This window comes from Astyanax mexicanus, chromosome 22, assembly GCF_023375975.1.
Source record: "Astyanax mexicanus isolate ESR-SI-001 chromosome 22, AstMex3_surface, whole genome shotgun sequence".
In the NCBI taxonomy this organism is placed as follows: Eukaryota; Metazoa; Chordata; class Actinopteri; order Characiformes; family Acestrorhamphidae; genus Astyanax; species Astyanax mexicanus.
In genome coordinates, this window is record NC_064429.1 from 29,868,242 (window position 1) to 29,883,050 (window position 14,809).

The following is a 14,809-nucleotide window of genomic DNA, read 5'->3' on the forward strand; positions in this document are numbered from 1 at the left end:
TAAACAGTCCTTGTGCTGAGTGTTGATGTATCTGGCTGTGATATTGATCTGCTGGTGGATGGTTATTATGGTCTGTAGGTTGGGGGATGTGTCTGTATGGATGTAGTTTGTAGGGTGTGTAGAGTATACCTGCATATGAAGAGCTAAAGGCTGAGAGAAGCTTCCAGAATTGCTGCAGGCACTCTGCTCAGAGGGCACAGGGTCCAGGTGTGTGTACGAGCGGTACACACAACCTCACACACACACACACACACACACATTCTGTGCTCTTAAGAGCCTGGCATTTTCATCAAAACACTCACTCACACACGCTGCATATATTAGTACCTTGCTTTTAGACACAGCAGAACTGCTTTTAACCCTTGAATAATGAATAATGTTTGTATAAAATCAATTTTGCACGATGCCAGATGATAACGCTTTACAGCCAAACGTTATGTTCATGAGGTCCTACAACCAGTGGACATACCTTTTCTGAACCCAGTCTCTAGTTCACTATTTCAAAAAGGACAATGCTCATTCACATACTGCTGCTGTGAGAAAATATCTATATTTATTGAAGTATAAATGTCCCAAAGTGTTCTGAACGCACTCTCCGGTTCATTATTTCAAGAGGAAAATATGTGAGAAAATATCGATATTTATCGAAGAATCGTAATATTGTTTAGCAATGTCTAGCAATATTGTCTTGATTCTCGAAAGCACCATATCGTTTTTTAATATCAGTTCACTTATAAAGATTGGTGACAAGTAGGGGTGGGCGATATGGCTCTAAAATAATATCACAATATTTTTATGGTATTTTTGCGATAACGATACTTTTGGCGATGTGACTAAACACTGAATTAGAAAAACAATTTAGAATTTAGAATTTAGAATTTCATTATTGCATGCAATATGACATGGCTAACTGAGATATAAAAAAAAAGAATTTTATCAGATTTGTAACAGAAGTCAATGATCCAGAATGTCATGATACTATTAATAATTCACTCCATTTATCTCCATATATTCAGGATTAAAGTTAAATAAATGACACTGGACAGATATAATCTATAGTCTCCAGTAGATAGATAATAGGAAATGAGAACAGCATAAATTTTTTAACTAAATCTTTTACTAAAAAATGCAAAAGTAGTACCCTGATGTGATAGTTAGGGGTGGGTAATATGGCGCGATATTTCAGGGTATAATATATCGTTCACGATGATTTGTAACATTTTTGGCAATATTATTACATACAATATGCTATAGCACACCCCTAATGGCAAGCCATGATTCATTGTAGCGTTTTTCCAACAGTTTTTAGGCACAGATATTTCCCGAAAAATGTATCCCTAAATAGTGTGAGATGTTGAATCAAAAACTCTGGGTTCTAGCCAACACACAGACCAACTATAATGATACTAATTCTTAAAGAAACAATCAGTAAATCTTTAATGGGAATGAGTGTGATACCAGATTAACACACAGTGGCAACCAACGTTGAGTCATACTCTGTAGCTGGTAATTGAATATACTAGTGGTGGTGGTAAATTTATCAGCTACAGTTAGTGAACCTTAGTGAAGCTCAGTGATTACTTGTTAAGCAGAGAAATAGCCAGCTCACCTGTTTCCACAGCTTCAGTACACAGTTTGTGTGCTGTTGTGTTATGTACCTGGCACCCCAGGGTGTGGAAATGGGACTGGGGGGATTGCGGTTGGCAGATTCAGAGGCCACAACCCACACAAATTACCTTGATGTACCACACAGTTCAAATACTGTAAGAAAATACTGGGTGAAGCTCTGCTTTCAGGAGCTGCTAGTGATTAAACTCATTCTTATAATTCATACATATCTTATAATACATCCTGATCATGTTAGGTGTTATTACAGAAAATATGATCCTTAATGCTCCTTTAAGTACAGATTTATGAATACACCATAGGTCACACTGAACTTATTTACACCTAATAATTCTAAGAATTTGCTAGAGGGGCTCAAATCCCCCCATCCAATTCTTTGAGTTGATGAGTTAGAAAGTATAAAGGATAAAACTATACTCTATTTTACAGACTATATTTTATAAATACATAAATATCTGTGATTTCCAACGAAACATGCAGTTCAGTCTTTTAAATTCCACAAGGCGCAATCAAATGCCTCTAATCCACGTCACCGTCCTCCCTGCATTTCTCTTCAAAATGCTGACAGCACTGCTGTCACTGCAAATTAGCATGATGAGATGCGCTTAAATTTAGCCTCGGAAACTGAGGAGGAGTTGGAGTTTGAAGAGTTTGGGACAGCTCACAGTGAGCATGATTAATTAAAGTGGGATTCTGGTTAAACAGTGCTACAAATACACTCATCGTCAGAAAATTAATTGCACCTGCAGTACAGTGGCGTGAAAACGTATTTACCCCCTGTTACGACAACTGGTCGTATTGGTTTTATTTGTGTGCCCTTTGTGCTGTTTGTGTTTAGTTTTTAGTTGCAGGACCATGATTGGCCACCAGGGGCACACTCTACAAAAGGACAAAAGGAAACCTGACCTGGGAGAGACATCCAGGGCTCATCCCCTTTCATGACCTGGAACAACTTTCTGCTCAGACCAATCCTGCATCTCCATTTTGTATTCTGTGTGTTGCTTTAGTTTTTGTTAAAGTTTACATTATTCTTTGGGTAAAGTAGGGGGTGAGTGCCATTTTTTTGTACGTTTTGCTACCTTTTTCTCCTGTTCTGGTGACAGGAATTCAGGGTAGTTTATGTATTTTGTTTTCTTTATTTTGCAGGTTCAGTTAGTTGTCTTTGTTTGTTAGTTGGTTTTATTTGTTATTTTGGCCTATGATAACTCCTGAAGTCATATTCCCCTGATTTTATCAATAAAATTGTTCTGTTTTTATTAATTTTAGTGTCTGGTGTTTGGTCTGGCAGAGGGTCTAGGGAGAGAGCCCACTCTCATTTTCTGTTACGGCCTGACCCTAGATCGGGTCGTAACATCCCCTTATAGGATTTTTTTTGTTGCATTTTTCTCATACTTACATTTTTCAGATTATATAACCAGAATAAATACTAAAAGCGCTTTTTAAATTATGATTTATTTTATTACAAGAAAAAAAAAACTATCCAAACAATCTAGCCCTTTGTGAAAAAGCGCCCCCCCCCCCCCCCCTATGAATTAAATGTGATTAATCAAACTTTTCTTGAAAGCTGAGTTCACTTTCACTACTAACCACCAGCCTGATTACTGACAACATGAAGCAGATAAAAGATCTCAAACAAAAACAACACAAATTCAACAACAGATGAGAAAACACGTAATTGATCATCTCTCCGTCTGGAAAAGATCACAAAGTCATTTATAAAGCTTTGGGACTCCAGTGAACCACAGTGATTCACCATTATTCACTAATAGAGAAAACATGGAACATTTGTGAACCTCCCCAGGAGTGACCGGCCTACAGAAATGACTACAAAAGGCATGGACAACTCATCCAGAAGGTCACAAACAAAAAACGCAGAACAGTTATTAAAGGAGACACTTAGGAACCTCTACAATTTCGTGCAGAGGTGTCTGGCACGTTGCAGCATTACACATGCATTACACCTTACTTCTCATATTAATCAATTTGTTTTATTATTTATTATTCCTGCAAAGTAAAAAAAAAAAAAAAAAAAAGGTGCTGAACTGCCAATGAACAGCCGGAATCAGCATCTCTGCTTACATGCACAGTCTGAGCACGCTCGCCTGCGGTATATGGTAGCACTCGCTATAGCTCAGCTCACACTGCAGGTGAACGATAAAGAGGACCTGATCCTCATTCAGTCACGACAAAATAAAATTATTAATGACTCTCTGACCTTTCTCTCTTATCCAAACTTCTACTGAGCTCCAGTTCCTTCCTAAGCTTTTCTGTGCTGCATGACCATTTCTGAAGGAACTCATTCATTACTCTGTAGGTAAAAGTGTAGATACTTGGGTTTAAAATACTTCTGTAGAAGTTGAAGCATCAACTCAAGCTTTTTAATCTTTAAGTGAAAGTGTTTAAAAAAGTAAAATAAAAAATTAAGCCATTAAGGACAAAAGCTTAGGCTGCACCACAGGATCCTATGGTGCACTACCCCTCCCCAAAACACATTTTTCTAAAAGCCATAATGACTACAATGTTCTAACTATTAAAATGTTAACGTTGATAAATTTGGGATGCACTAGGCTCCCTAGTGTTTCAGCTGAATGTGTGCCCAAAGAAAACGAATGTACTGTATTTTAGTACAATGCAAATAAATTAAAGCTATTAAAGCTTAGTTGCAGTTTTCTTGAGTCTCTGCACGGATCATCTTCATACTAGACTACATACAGTCATATGAAAAAGTTTGGGCACCCCTATTAATCTTAATCATTTTTAGTTCTAAATATTTGGGTGTTTGCAACAGCCATCTCAGTTTGATATATCTAATAACTGATGGACGCAGTAATATTTCAGGATTGAAATGAGGTTTATTGTACTAACAGAAAATGTGCAATATGCATTAAACCAAAATTTGACCAGTGCAAAAGTATGGGCACCCTTATCATTTTATTGATTTGAAAACTCCTAACTACTTTTTACTGACTTACTGAAGCACAAACTTGGTTTGGTAACCTCATTGAGCTTTGAACTTCATAGCCAGGTGTATCCAATCATGAGAAAAGGTATTTAAGGTGGCCAATTGCAAGTTGTTCTCGTATTTGAATCTCCTCTGAAGAGTGGCATCACGGGCTCATCAAAACAACTCCCACATGATCTAAAAACAAAGATTGTTCAACATAGTTGTTCAGGGGAAGGATAGAAAAAGTTGTCTCAGAGATTTAACCTGTCAGTTTCCACTGTGAGGAACATAGTAAGGAAATGGAAGAGCACAGGGACAGTTCTTGTTCAGCCCAGAAGTGGCAGGCCAAGAAAAATATCAAAAAGGCAGAGAAGAAGAATGGTGAGAACAGTCAAGGACAATCCACAGACCACCTCCAAAGAGCTGCAGCATCATCTTGCTGCAGATGGTGTCACTGTGCATCGGTCAACAATACAGCGCACTTTGCACAAGAAGAAAGAAGCCATTTCTGCAAGCACGCCACAAACAGAGTCGCCTGAGGTGTGCTTTGATGATGGTAGAGTCTGACCACTGCACAAAGCAGCTCTTCTCCATCCAGCACATCCCAAAGATTCTTAATGAGGTTAAGATCTGGACTCTGTGGTGAACTCTCTCTCAATCCATGTGTGAAAATGATGATCTCATGCTCCCTGAACTCTGAACTCTTTCACAATTCCAGCCCCATGAATCCTGACATTGTCTGTATCTAGGAATATGATCGTGCCATCAGATGGAATAACCTGGTCTATATTCAGTATATTCAGGTAGTCAGCTGACCTCATTCTTTCAGCACATACTGTTGCTGAACCTAAACCTTTTAAAAGACATTTACTTATTTTTTTAACCAGGAAGTGGATTAATGTTAAATTATGATTAATTTCCAATTAAATGCACAGCTCTTTGTTTCTTCCTGAGGGGTTTAGTTGTTTAAATGTTTGCGTAGCTGGAACATAATGACCTACTTTCAGATCCTCAGTCAAATGCTTTAGTTAAAAAACAGCTAAAGCTCAGCATTTTTCAACAAGTAAAAAAATATATATAAATACATATTTCTCATTTTTATTTCAAAGCTGCTCAGTAAAAAGCTCAAATGAAGTAAAGCCTTCCCAAACGGCACCTCATTAATCTCTTTAGGACCTGATCTGGATCTGAGCCTCAGGTTACACTCCATGTTCAGCACGGTGTGTTCCGTCCGGAGGCACGTAGCAACAATAGCGGTGATCATTACGAAACCCGGATCAGAACAGCACACTTAAACACCGCGGGCCGATAATAATCAGAACACAACAGCCCAGATCCCTGTTCACGAGAAGATCGCTCTCATTTCCCCGAAACAATCATCCCTCACTCCCCTCATCAACTCAGCCAATTACACTTCTGCTGTAGATCAGCAGAACCGCCCGGCCGAACAAATTTCATTTATTCTCTCAGAGAATACAAATCAGCAAACATTAGCTTTATACGCTCCTCCGCTCCCTCCTGCCCTGTCATCCAAACAAAGACCCGCCGGAGAGGAGAAGAGCCGCTAATCGAGCCAGCTGGACTCCATTCATCCACTAGCAGCAAGCTCTGGCTTACCGTACAATTAGAACTGGGCAATATAATATAAATATTATATCACGATTAGTGATTAACCTTCTGTTTAGTTACAGATTAAATTGACCCGTTTTAAAGTTCGAAGGTCTAAGAAAAATACAGGGGTTGGACAATGAAACTAAAACACCTGTCATTTAGAGTGTCTATGTTGGTGGCTGTAGTTTTCTACAGACAACATGAGCCAAAATACGAACGTTGAGATCTGAGGCTTTTTTTTAAGAACACTTGGCATTCCCACGGTGGCAAAACACTCGTGCCCACAGTGAGAGAAGCAGCGGGAATAGAAACAGTGTGTGAGTAAGGAGTAAGGAGTAAGGAGCAGTGGGGCGGGGGGATAGGGGGTTTAAAGGGACACTGTAGAGTGAGAACAGCATCATATGATCACTGACAAAGTGTTAAAAACAGGGGGATTTAGGAACTCCAACAAAAGCAAGGCAATAGTAAATGTCCTGTGTGTGTTTGTGTGTAATGATTTTAGACTTGATTAAACAGATGCATTGTTAAAGAAACAGTTGCAAAAATGCAAAAATAGTTGCAGCCAGAAGGAAGCATCAGATTGTAATGCTATTAGGAATGAAGATAATAAATAAATACAAAATTTTAAATACAATGACAGCAGTCTGTGGAGGAGCATTGTCCTGCTGCAACAGAGCATTGGAGTAGTGCATTTAGTAAAGGTATATAGCTGCGACAGTTGATAGAATCGACATTGTCGATTATAAAAATTGCAGACTCCAAAAGTTAATTGTCGACTAATCATAAAATACATAAAATACTGGGGACAGAAACACAAAGGGAAAAAGGCAATGTGCTCACTCACACAGTTCACACTCAACTCGTCCTGCGTCTCCAAAAGTGCCCAAACACAACAGTTCATACATTTTGTCACTAAATATTAGCACTTTTCACATTTAAAGGACAACGTAATGTACATTTCAATAGCATTCAAATTCCATGTTTAGCAGTTTCCATCATTTTAAAGCAAAAAAAGAGAGGGCTGGAAACAGGAGCAGTCAGAGATAGAGCATATTGCAGATATAATCTTTGACTATGATCGACTAATCAGAAAAATGGTAAGATTAGTCGACTATCAAAATAAATAATTAGTTTCGGCCCCTAAAATGTAGGCATGTTCTCCCTCCTGCATGATCTCACATGAGTCTATTCAGACCTATCTTCAGACTACCCCCTGGTAAGGGGTTCTGTATGTAACTGACAACCCGCCTGGGGGTTCTATACAACCCTGGCAACCTATGACAGAATCTTATAACTAAATCGCATTAACACACTGCCTCTGCATGAGATCACGTGGCTTGGAGGACCACATGAACAACGGAACGTGTTAAAGTCAGCTGATACAGAGAGGCAGGTATATGTGTGCGAGAATGCACATCAAACATTTGTTTTGGTTACCTGTGCATAAGTTTCGTTAGACGCAATTATATCATGTTGAGAATTATCGTGCTGCTTTTATCTTGCGAGATCTCATGCCACGAGATCTCATCACACCCCTAATTATTAATGTAACAGTGAGCTGGAATTTAGACTAATAGTGGTCTGGAATCACCAAGATCATCAAGACAAAAGTGACCCAGTGTCATCATGACAATCTGGTGTGAATACCCACCAAGTTTCATTCCTGTTGGTTGGTTCCTTCTGGGTGCAACTCTTTTCTGAGTATAAGTGTAATGTAGTTGCTGTGTATTTGGGAGAGTAGGGGTGTGTTTGAGAGAGAGAGACACTGTTTGTGTGTGTGTGTGTGTGTGTGTGTGTGTGTGTGTGGTGGGGTCGGGGGGATTAGGGTGGGGTAGGAAAGGCACAGCACTGGGACACAGCACAGCACAGGCAGTGGACAGTACCTCTCCATCAGTGCGGTCGCCTCCTGCTCTCTTTTCCTCCGCTTTCTCTCAGCATTGCCGCGGAAAGCCCTGCCGGGACCGGTCACACTGTTAGTGCAACTGCCAGTGTGTGTGTGTGTGTGTGTGTGTGTGTGTGTGTGTGTGTGTAGAGTGTGTGTGTGTGAATACACGGAGGGGCAGTGTGGGGTTAGTGAAGGAAAAATCAAGGGACCACGTTTTGTTAAGAGCTGCAACAACTGTCAAACACACATTACAACAACTCCAGCGAGAAAACACACGCACACATACCACACACACACATACCACACACACATACCACACACACAGAGTCAACGTTAGGTGAAGTACAGCAGAACTCAGAGACAAACACACACCAGCAGGGACGTTCGAATTTAAATGGACTAGGAGGTACAGTTCAAATATGTGTGGAAGTGTTTGCATGTGTGGAAGTGTGTGTGTGTGTGTGTGTGTGTTGGCCCACTGCCTATCATATCAAACACACTGAGAAATGAGCTTTGACAGGGTGACAGAACACATAGCCATCATCATCGACAGCCAACGTCAGAACCACACACTGCCCTCAACTATAACACTTGTGACAGCACACAGAGAGAGTGTGTGTGTGTGTGTGTGTGTGTGTGTGTGTGTGTGTGTGGGTGTGTGTAGGTGTGTGTGTGGAGAGAGAGAGGGACAGAAAAAGAAAAAAAACACAGAAGGCGAGTTCCCATCTTAAGTTTTGTACAATTAAAAAAAGTGATGTCAGCTTATCATTCAATATAATTATGTGAATAAATTTGAGATAGATAGCAGATTAAGAAGATTTTATTGCATCTTTACTTATATCTATATTCCTGACTCTTGACATTTGGGAGTGCAAACACACCAGACAGTTTTGGGATGGAGAGTAGTCTATTCAAAAAAACATTAGATCCCTGTCTTACATCTATCCAAAGTGTGCTGCAATGCTCATTGCTATCTTACACGCAGCCAACAGTCAATTTTCACATTTAATTAGCAAAGGCGCTTGTGATTATATCTACGCCGAAGAGTGAGGTGTGTTCAGGTAAATTTTTGGTTTAGCTTGGCAACGGAAAACACAGGTGCACCACTGACTGAATACAACCTAGACAGAAGTAAACAGTCAGATGTTCATTGCTATCTTGGTGCGCCACTGAAATAGCAATACGCTAAAGGTTATGGAAAGTGACACGCTGATTGGTTTATTGTGACATACAAATGCAGTGTGAAGTATCAAATCAAGCACATCTCTGATTCTATCTGTTATGATGGTTCATACTGATAACAATCACATCTAATCCTGTTTATTAGATCTCCTGTTCACACTCGCGCTCAATCTGTTGTTTTGTTGATAATTAGCGGCATTAAGCAGGCGGCAGGTGTGAGAGCTAAGATAAAGATCCAGCATAACTCCAAACACTCTACGCTGTGCTGGAGGAGGTAGGGGAGAGATGGGACTGATCCAATACAGTATCGGTATCGAGGCAGATATTGACGTAATTGAACTTATCAATCTATATTCCAGTCCGCAGCTTGAGCTGGACAATAAACCCGCCATAATGTGAACAGGAAACACATCACTGATCCAGATTCCAGCTCCACAGTTTACCCTGAACCCCCAGCAGCTTCAGTCTGCGGCTGACTGAGTAAACTTTAGCTGTTTGTCTACCAAAAAAATTTCAATTGTGTGGAGAGTTTTCACCTTTAGCCTAGCTAGCATTAGGCCGTCAGCTGCATTGATGTGTTGTAAAGGTATTAGCTACAGACTGCAATAAACTATAGTCATAATCCACATATCCTATTAAACCACAGGATCTACAAACACTAACCAGCATAAACACACCCATCTGTTGTTAAAAACTGGTTTATGTCACTTGGAAATACAGTTAGCATCACCAGTTAGCCATTAGCCATCTCCATTGACAACTGCAATCTGTTAGCCTAGTTAGCATCAGACCAACAGCTGCATTCTGGTGTTGTAAAGTTAAGGGTATTTACTACAGACTGGAGTGAACTATAGTCATAATTCACATATCCTATAAAACCACAGGATCTACAAACACTAAACAGCACAAACACACCCAACTTTTATTAAAAAAACAGTGATTAATTTAGTTTGGAAATACAGTTAGCATCACCAGTTAGCCATTAGCCATCTCCATTAACAACTGCAATCTGTTAGCCTAGTTAGCATTAGACCGTCATCTGCATTCCTGTGTTGTAAAGGTATTAACTACAGACTGGAGTGAACTATAGTCATAATTTACATATGCTTTAAAACCAAAAGATCTACAAACACTAACGAGCATAAACACACCCATCTGTTGTTAAAAACTGGTTAATGTGGCTTGGAAATACAGTTAGCATCGCTAGTTAGCCGTTAGCCATCTCCATTAACATCTGCAGTCTGTTAGCCTTGTTAGCATCAGACCGACAGCTGCATTCCGGTGTTGTAAAGTTAATAACTACAGACTGGAGTAAACTATAGTCATAATTCACATATCCTATAAAAACACAGGATCTACAAACACTAACCAGCACAAATACACCCATCTTTTGTTAAAAATCAGTGATTAATTCAGTTCGGAAATACAGTTAGCATCACCAGTTAGCCATTAGCCATTAGCCATCTCCATTAACATCTGCAATCTGTTAGCCAAGCTAGCATTAGACCGACAGCTGCATTCCGGCATTGTGAATGTAATAAGTAACTAACTTAAGTGAACTACAGCAATAATATAACATTAAATATCAAACCACAGATCCTTCCCAGCCTAACCAGCACTAATAAATCAATCTGTTATTAAAAAACAGTGATTATTTCAGCTCGGAAAGACAGTTAGTGCCGCCAGTTAGCCGTTAGCTATCTCCATTAACATCTGCAGTCTGTTAGCCTAGCTAGCATTAGACCGACAGCTGCATTCCGGCATTGTGATGTAATAAGTAACTAACTAAAGTGAACTACAGCCATAATCCACATTAAATATCAAACCACAGATCCTACCCACTCTAACCAGCACTAAGAAATCAATCTGTTATTAAAAAACAGTGATTAATTCAGCTCAGAAATACAGTTAGCGTCGCCGGTTAGCCATTAGCCATTGCAGCTAATCCACTACGCTACATGTCAAAATAAAAGTCTCCTGTGCAACCAGTGCAAAAAAATAGTCTAGAGCCATGTATTTAATATTTACCTTTTTTTTAAATATTTAATAATAATAAAAAATAATAATTAGAAAGATAACTATTGTGTGTGTGTATATAAAGGGTGTCAAATAAATGATTTTGGAATGCATTTACATTAAATGCTCTTGTGTATGACTTACTCTTCAAAGGGCTGCGTGGTCTGTTTCAGCCTCATTATGTAACATTAATCATAGTACCAATAATAATAAACTAAAATAAAGAACCTTTTATGGGTATTTGTATCAGTATCAGCAGTTTTATATCAGAATCGGATCAGAGCTAAATAAAAAAAAAAAGTGGATCATCCCATCACTAGGGTGAGGTGGGGGGTCTTGGGGAGCAGACGGTGGGACAAACGTGAGACAAAGAGTGGGACGGCGGCGGCACAGAGTTGGGGTGGGAGGGGAAAAGCTCGCTCTTTCAGAAGCGAAAGGAGTCAAAGAGAGAAGGGTTACTCACGATATTCTGCCCAGCCGAAGAGTCAGGAAACGAGGAGTGAGAAATAAAAAAAAGAGAGAGAGAGAGAAAAAAAAAGATAAAGTGAGGTGTGACAGGCCATCGTGATTCATCAGAGGAGATAAAACGGACAGTTGGCTGCTTAAGAGATTAGAGACACGATGTCCGTGTCCACTATCTGACAATAAACCACACAGTAAAGGACAGAAGGTGTCTTCAAAATCCTCAGAAGAGGATGAGAACTTGAGTGACAGTATCAGTCAAAACTTTTCCCTACACTGTAAATTAATTCTATAAAGGAACACATAAGGAATCATGTAGTAACTTAAAAGTGTTAAACAAACCAAAAATACTAAATGTGAAGCATTTAGGTGATGTTAAATTGCGGTTTCTGAGGCTGGTAACTCTGATTTACTTATCCTGTACAACAGAGGAAACTCTTGCTCTTTCTTTTCTGGGGCGGTCCTGATGAGTGCCAGTTCCATCATCAAACCTTTTTTTATTTTTTAGTCAGTTTTTAGGCTTTCTTGGTCACGTGACATCGTGTTCAGTAGCTCCTCCATTTCCACTCGCTGTTGTGTTAACGTGGATCTCCGTGGAAACGCACGTCCAAAGTGTGATCACGATTCATAGCAGTGGACAAATAGCTGTTTTATTAAACTCGAGGTGACGAAACTCTAAAACAGGACTAAAATTACCAGAGGGATACGAAAAGAGTTCAGCGAAACACAGAAGGTAATTCAGCCTGTAATTTTTGTCAGAGGACGTCTGAGAAAAACACAAACATGGTCATTCTGGACTGGAATAAAATCACAGAGGACCCTTCATAAAATAGAAAATTACCCCAGAACCCCCCTGAAAAACTAATCCCATCTAGATAGGGCTTAATTTGAGAATTTCTTGCCATAATATGTATTAGCACATTACTCAAATAAAGCTATTCACTGTATACCTGTAACTCTACCTCTTCACAACTTTACAACTGATGCTCTCAAATACATTATTAAGAGGCAAAAAAATTCAAGTAATAATTAACTCTTGACTAGTTCAGCACAGCTGTTAACTGAAAGCCTGAATTCCAGGGGACTCTAACTCAAAAAGCTGACTGAGAAAAGGCTAAGATCTAAACAAGAGGAGCTACATTGAAGAATCTAAAATATAAAACATATTCTGGTTTGTTTTACACTTTTTTTTTGTTCACTCGTTTAATAGTTCCACATGTTGTTCTTTATAGTTTGGATGACTTTAGTATTAATCTACAATGCAGAACATTTTAAAATAATGAAAAACCACTGAATTTAAGAAGGTACTTTAGATTCTACAGCAAAAAGCTTCATGAGATGATTTATGAAAAGCTTTCTCTAGAGTTTCTCAAGTTCTTTGTGAAGGCTCCTCATATACTGTAGCTGCTTTCTCAAGTAGTTTTACTAGGAGGTCAGCATATGTGGAGCTTCATCTTCAAGTTCTTTATAGATTGTTCTCAAAAAGCCTCTTTCTTTTTCTTGAGCAGCTTACAAATATACAAAGATAACAAAAAAATATATAGGTACATATATGAGCACAATACATTATTAAGCATTTAATAATAACATATCCTTTGCAAAATTCCTGAAGTAATAAGTTTACCATATAGTATAGGCCAAAAGTCTGTACACACCTTCTCTTTTTCAGTGCGTTTTCTTGATTTTCAAGGCTATTTACATTTTAGATTCTCACTGAAAGCATCAAAACTATGAATGAACACATGTGGAGTTTTAAATGAGCTGATCTCCACAGTCACAGGACCTGAACCCAATCCAGATGGTTTAGGGTGAGCTGGAGCACAGAGTGAAGAAGGCAAAGGGCCAACAAGTGCTAAACACCTCTGGGAACTCCTTCCTTCAAGACTGTTGGAAAACCATTTCAGGTGACCACCTCTTGAAGCTCATTGAGAGAATGATGCCAAAAGTCTGCAAAGCAGTAATCAGAGCAAAGGGTTGCTATTTCGAATAAACTAGAATATACATATTTATATTTTTTTGTTATTTCACATTTTTGTTAAGTATATAACTCAACATGTGTTCATTTATAGTTTCGATGCCTTCAGTGAGAATCTACAATGTAAATAGTCATGAAAATAAAGAAAACGCATTGAAAAAGAGAAGGTGTGTCCAAACCAATCAAGTGTTCCCAAATGTTTAACTGGACCTGTACAAAATGATCTGTACACGGATTTTTTTTTTTTACATTAAACGACAGTGAGCTGCAAAAATACAAGACTACGTAGAAAAGAAGGAACAAATGAGAACATCAGGACTCATAAAGGATGGAGAGTGAAAGAGAAAGACAGAGAAGAGGATGGGAGTGAAGCATCCGAAGAAGAAAGGAAGACAGAGGCTTAGCGGGGGGCTCAGCTTGTGGGGTCTGTCATTAAGTCATCTAGCGGGCAGGTGATAATTAAACAGTCAGGGCAAAAGAAAGCCAGCCTGAGAGGACTGAGAATAACCCGACACTACCACACTACTGTAAGCCAGAGAAAAGGATTGTGGGAAGGAGAATGGAGGAGGGGGTGGAGAGTGGATCTGTACTCCTACGACTCTGAGGATGTTTTTATTTTCATGCTATCGACAAAGTGGTATGAATTGTTTCGAGCTTATGAGTGGTCCAGAGTAGCCTTAAGCTGACTCTGCAGGTGTGGAAGCTATCTGCTCCTGGTGCCTCGTGTGTGGTCGTCTGATTGGTTCACTTTGTTACCTGACTATTTGGACTTTAGATCACATTATTTCGCCCTTTCACATTGGTTTGCACAGAAGAAATCCATCATCGATCAATCATGTATTGATTACACAAATCTGCACTGCATTGCTTTACTGCATGTAGGTTTGCAAAAGCTTGGTCTGTTTAAGTTTCCTTGAGATCCCATGCTTTCTTTTCTTCTCTACTTTTGTGTGGTTTGCTGCAGGTGTGGAAGCTATCTGCTTCCAGTGCCACATGTGGGGTCAAGTGATTGGTTCATTTTGTAACCTGACTATTTTGACTTGATGCTTACCTTTTTTTTTTCAATGCAATAGTAATTGTTCTGCAAGTTTGTTAGGACCTGAGTGGC

General features: G+C 39.2%; 1 protein-coding gene across 1 annotated transcript in view; it reads right to left on the bottom strand.

Moving 5' to 3' along the window:
* Nucleotides 1–14,809, bottom strand: part of nsmfb (NMDA receptor synaptonuclear signaling and neuronal migration factor b) — a 94,189-nt gene that overhangs the window by 35,761 nt on the left and 43,619 nt on the right. Inside the window, exons 6-7 of the mRNA XM_022667420.2 lie at nucleotides 11,728–11,733; nucleotides 8,065–8,133 (exon numbers count right to left, since the gene is read on the bottom strand). Of these exons, the coding sequence (XP_022523141.2) occupies nucleotides 8,065–8,133; nucleotides 11,728–11,733 (75 nt within the window). The remainder of the gene's footprint in view (nucleotides 1–8,064; nucleotides 8,134–11,727; nucleotides 11,734–14,809) is intronic.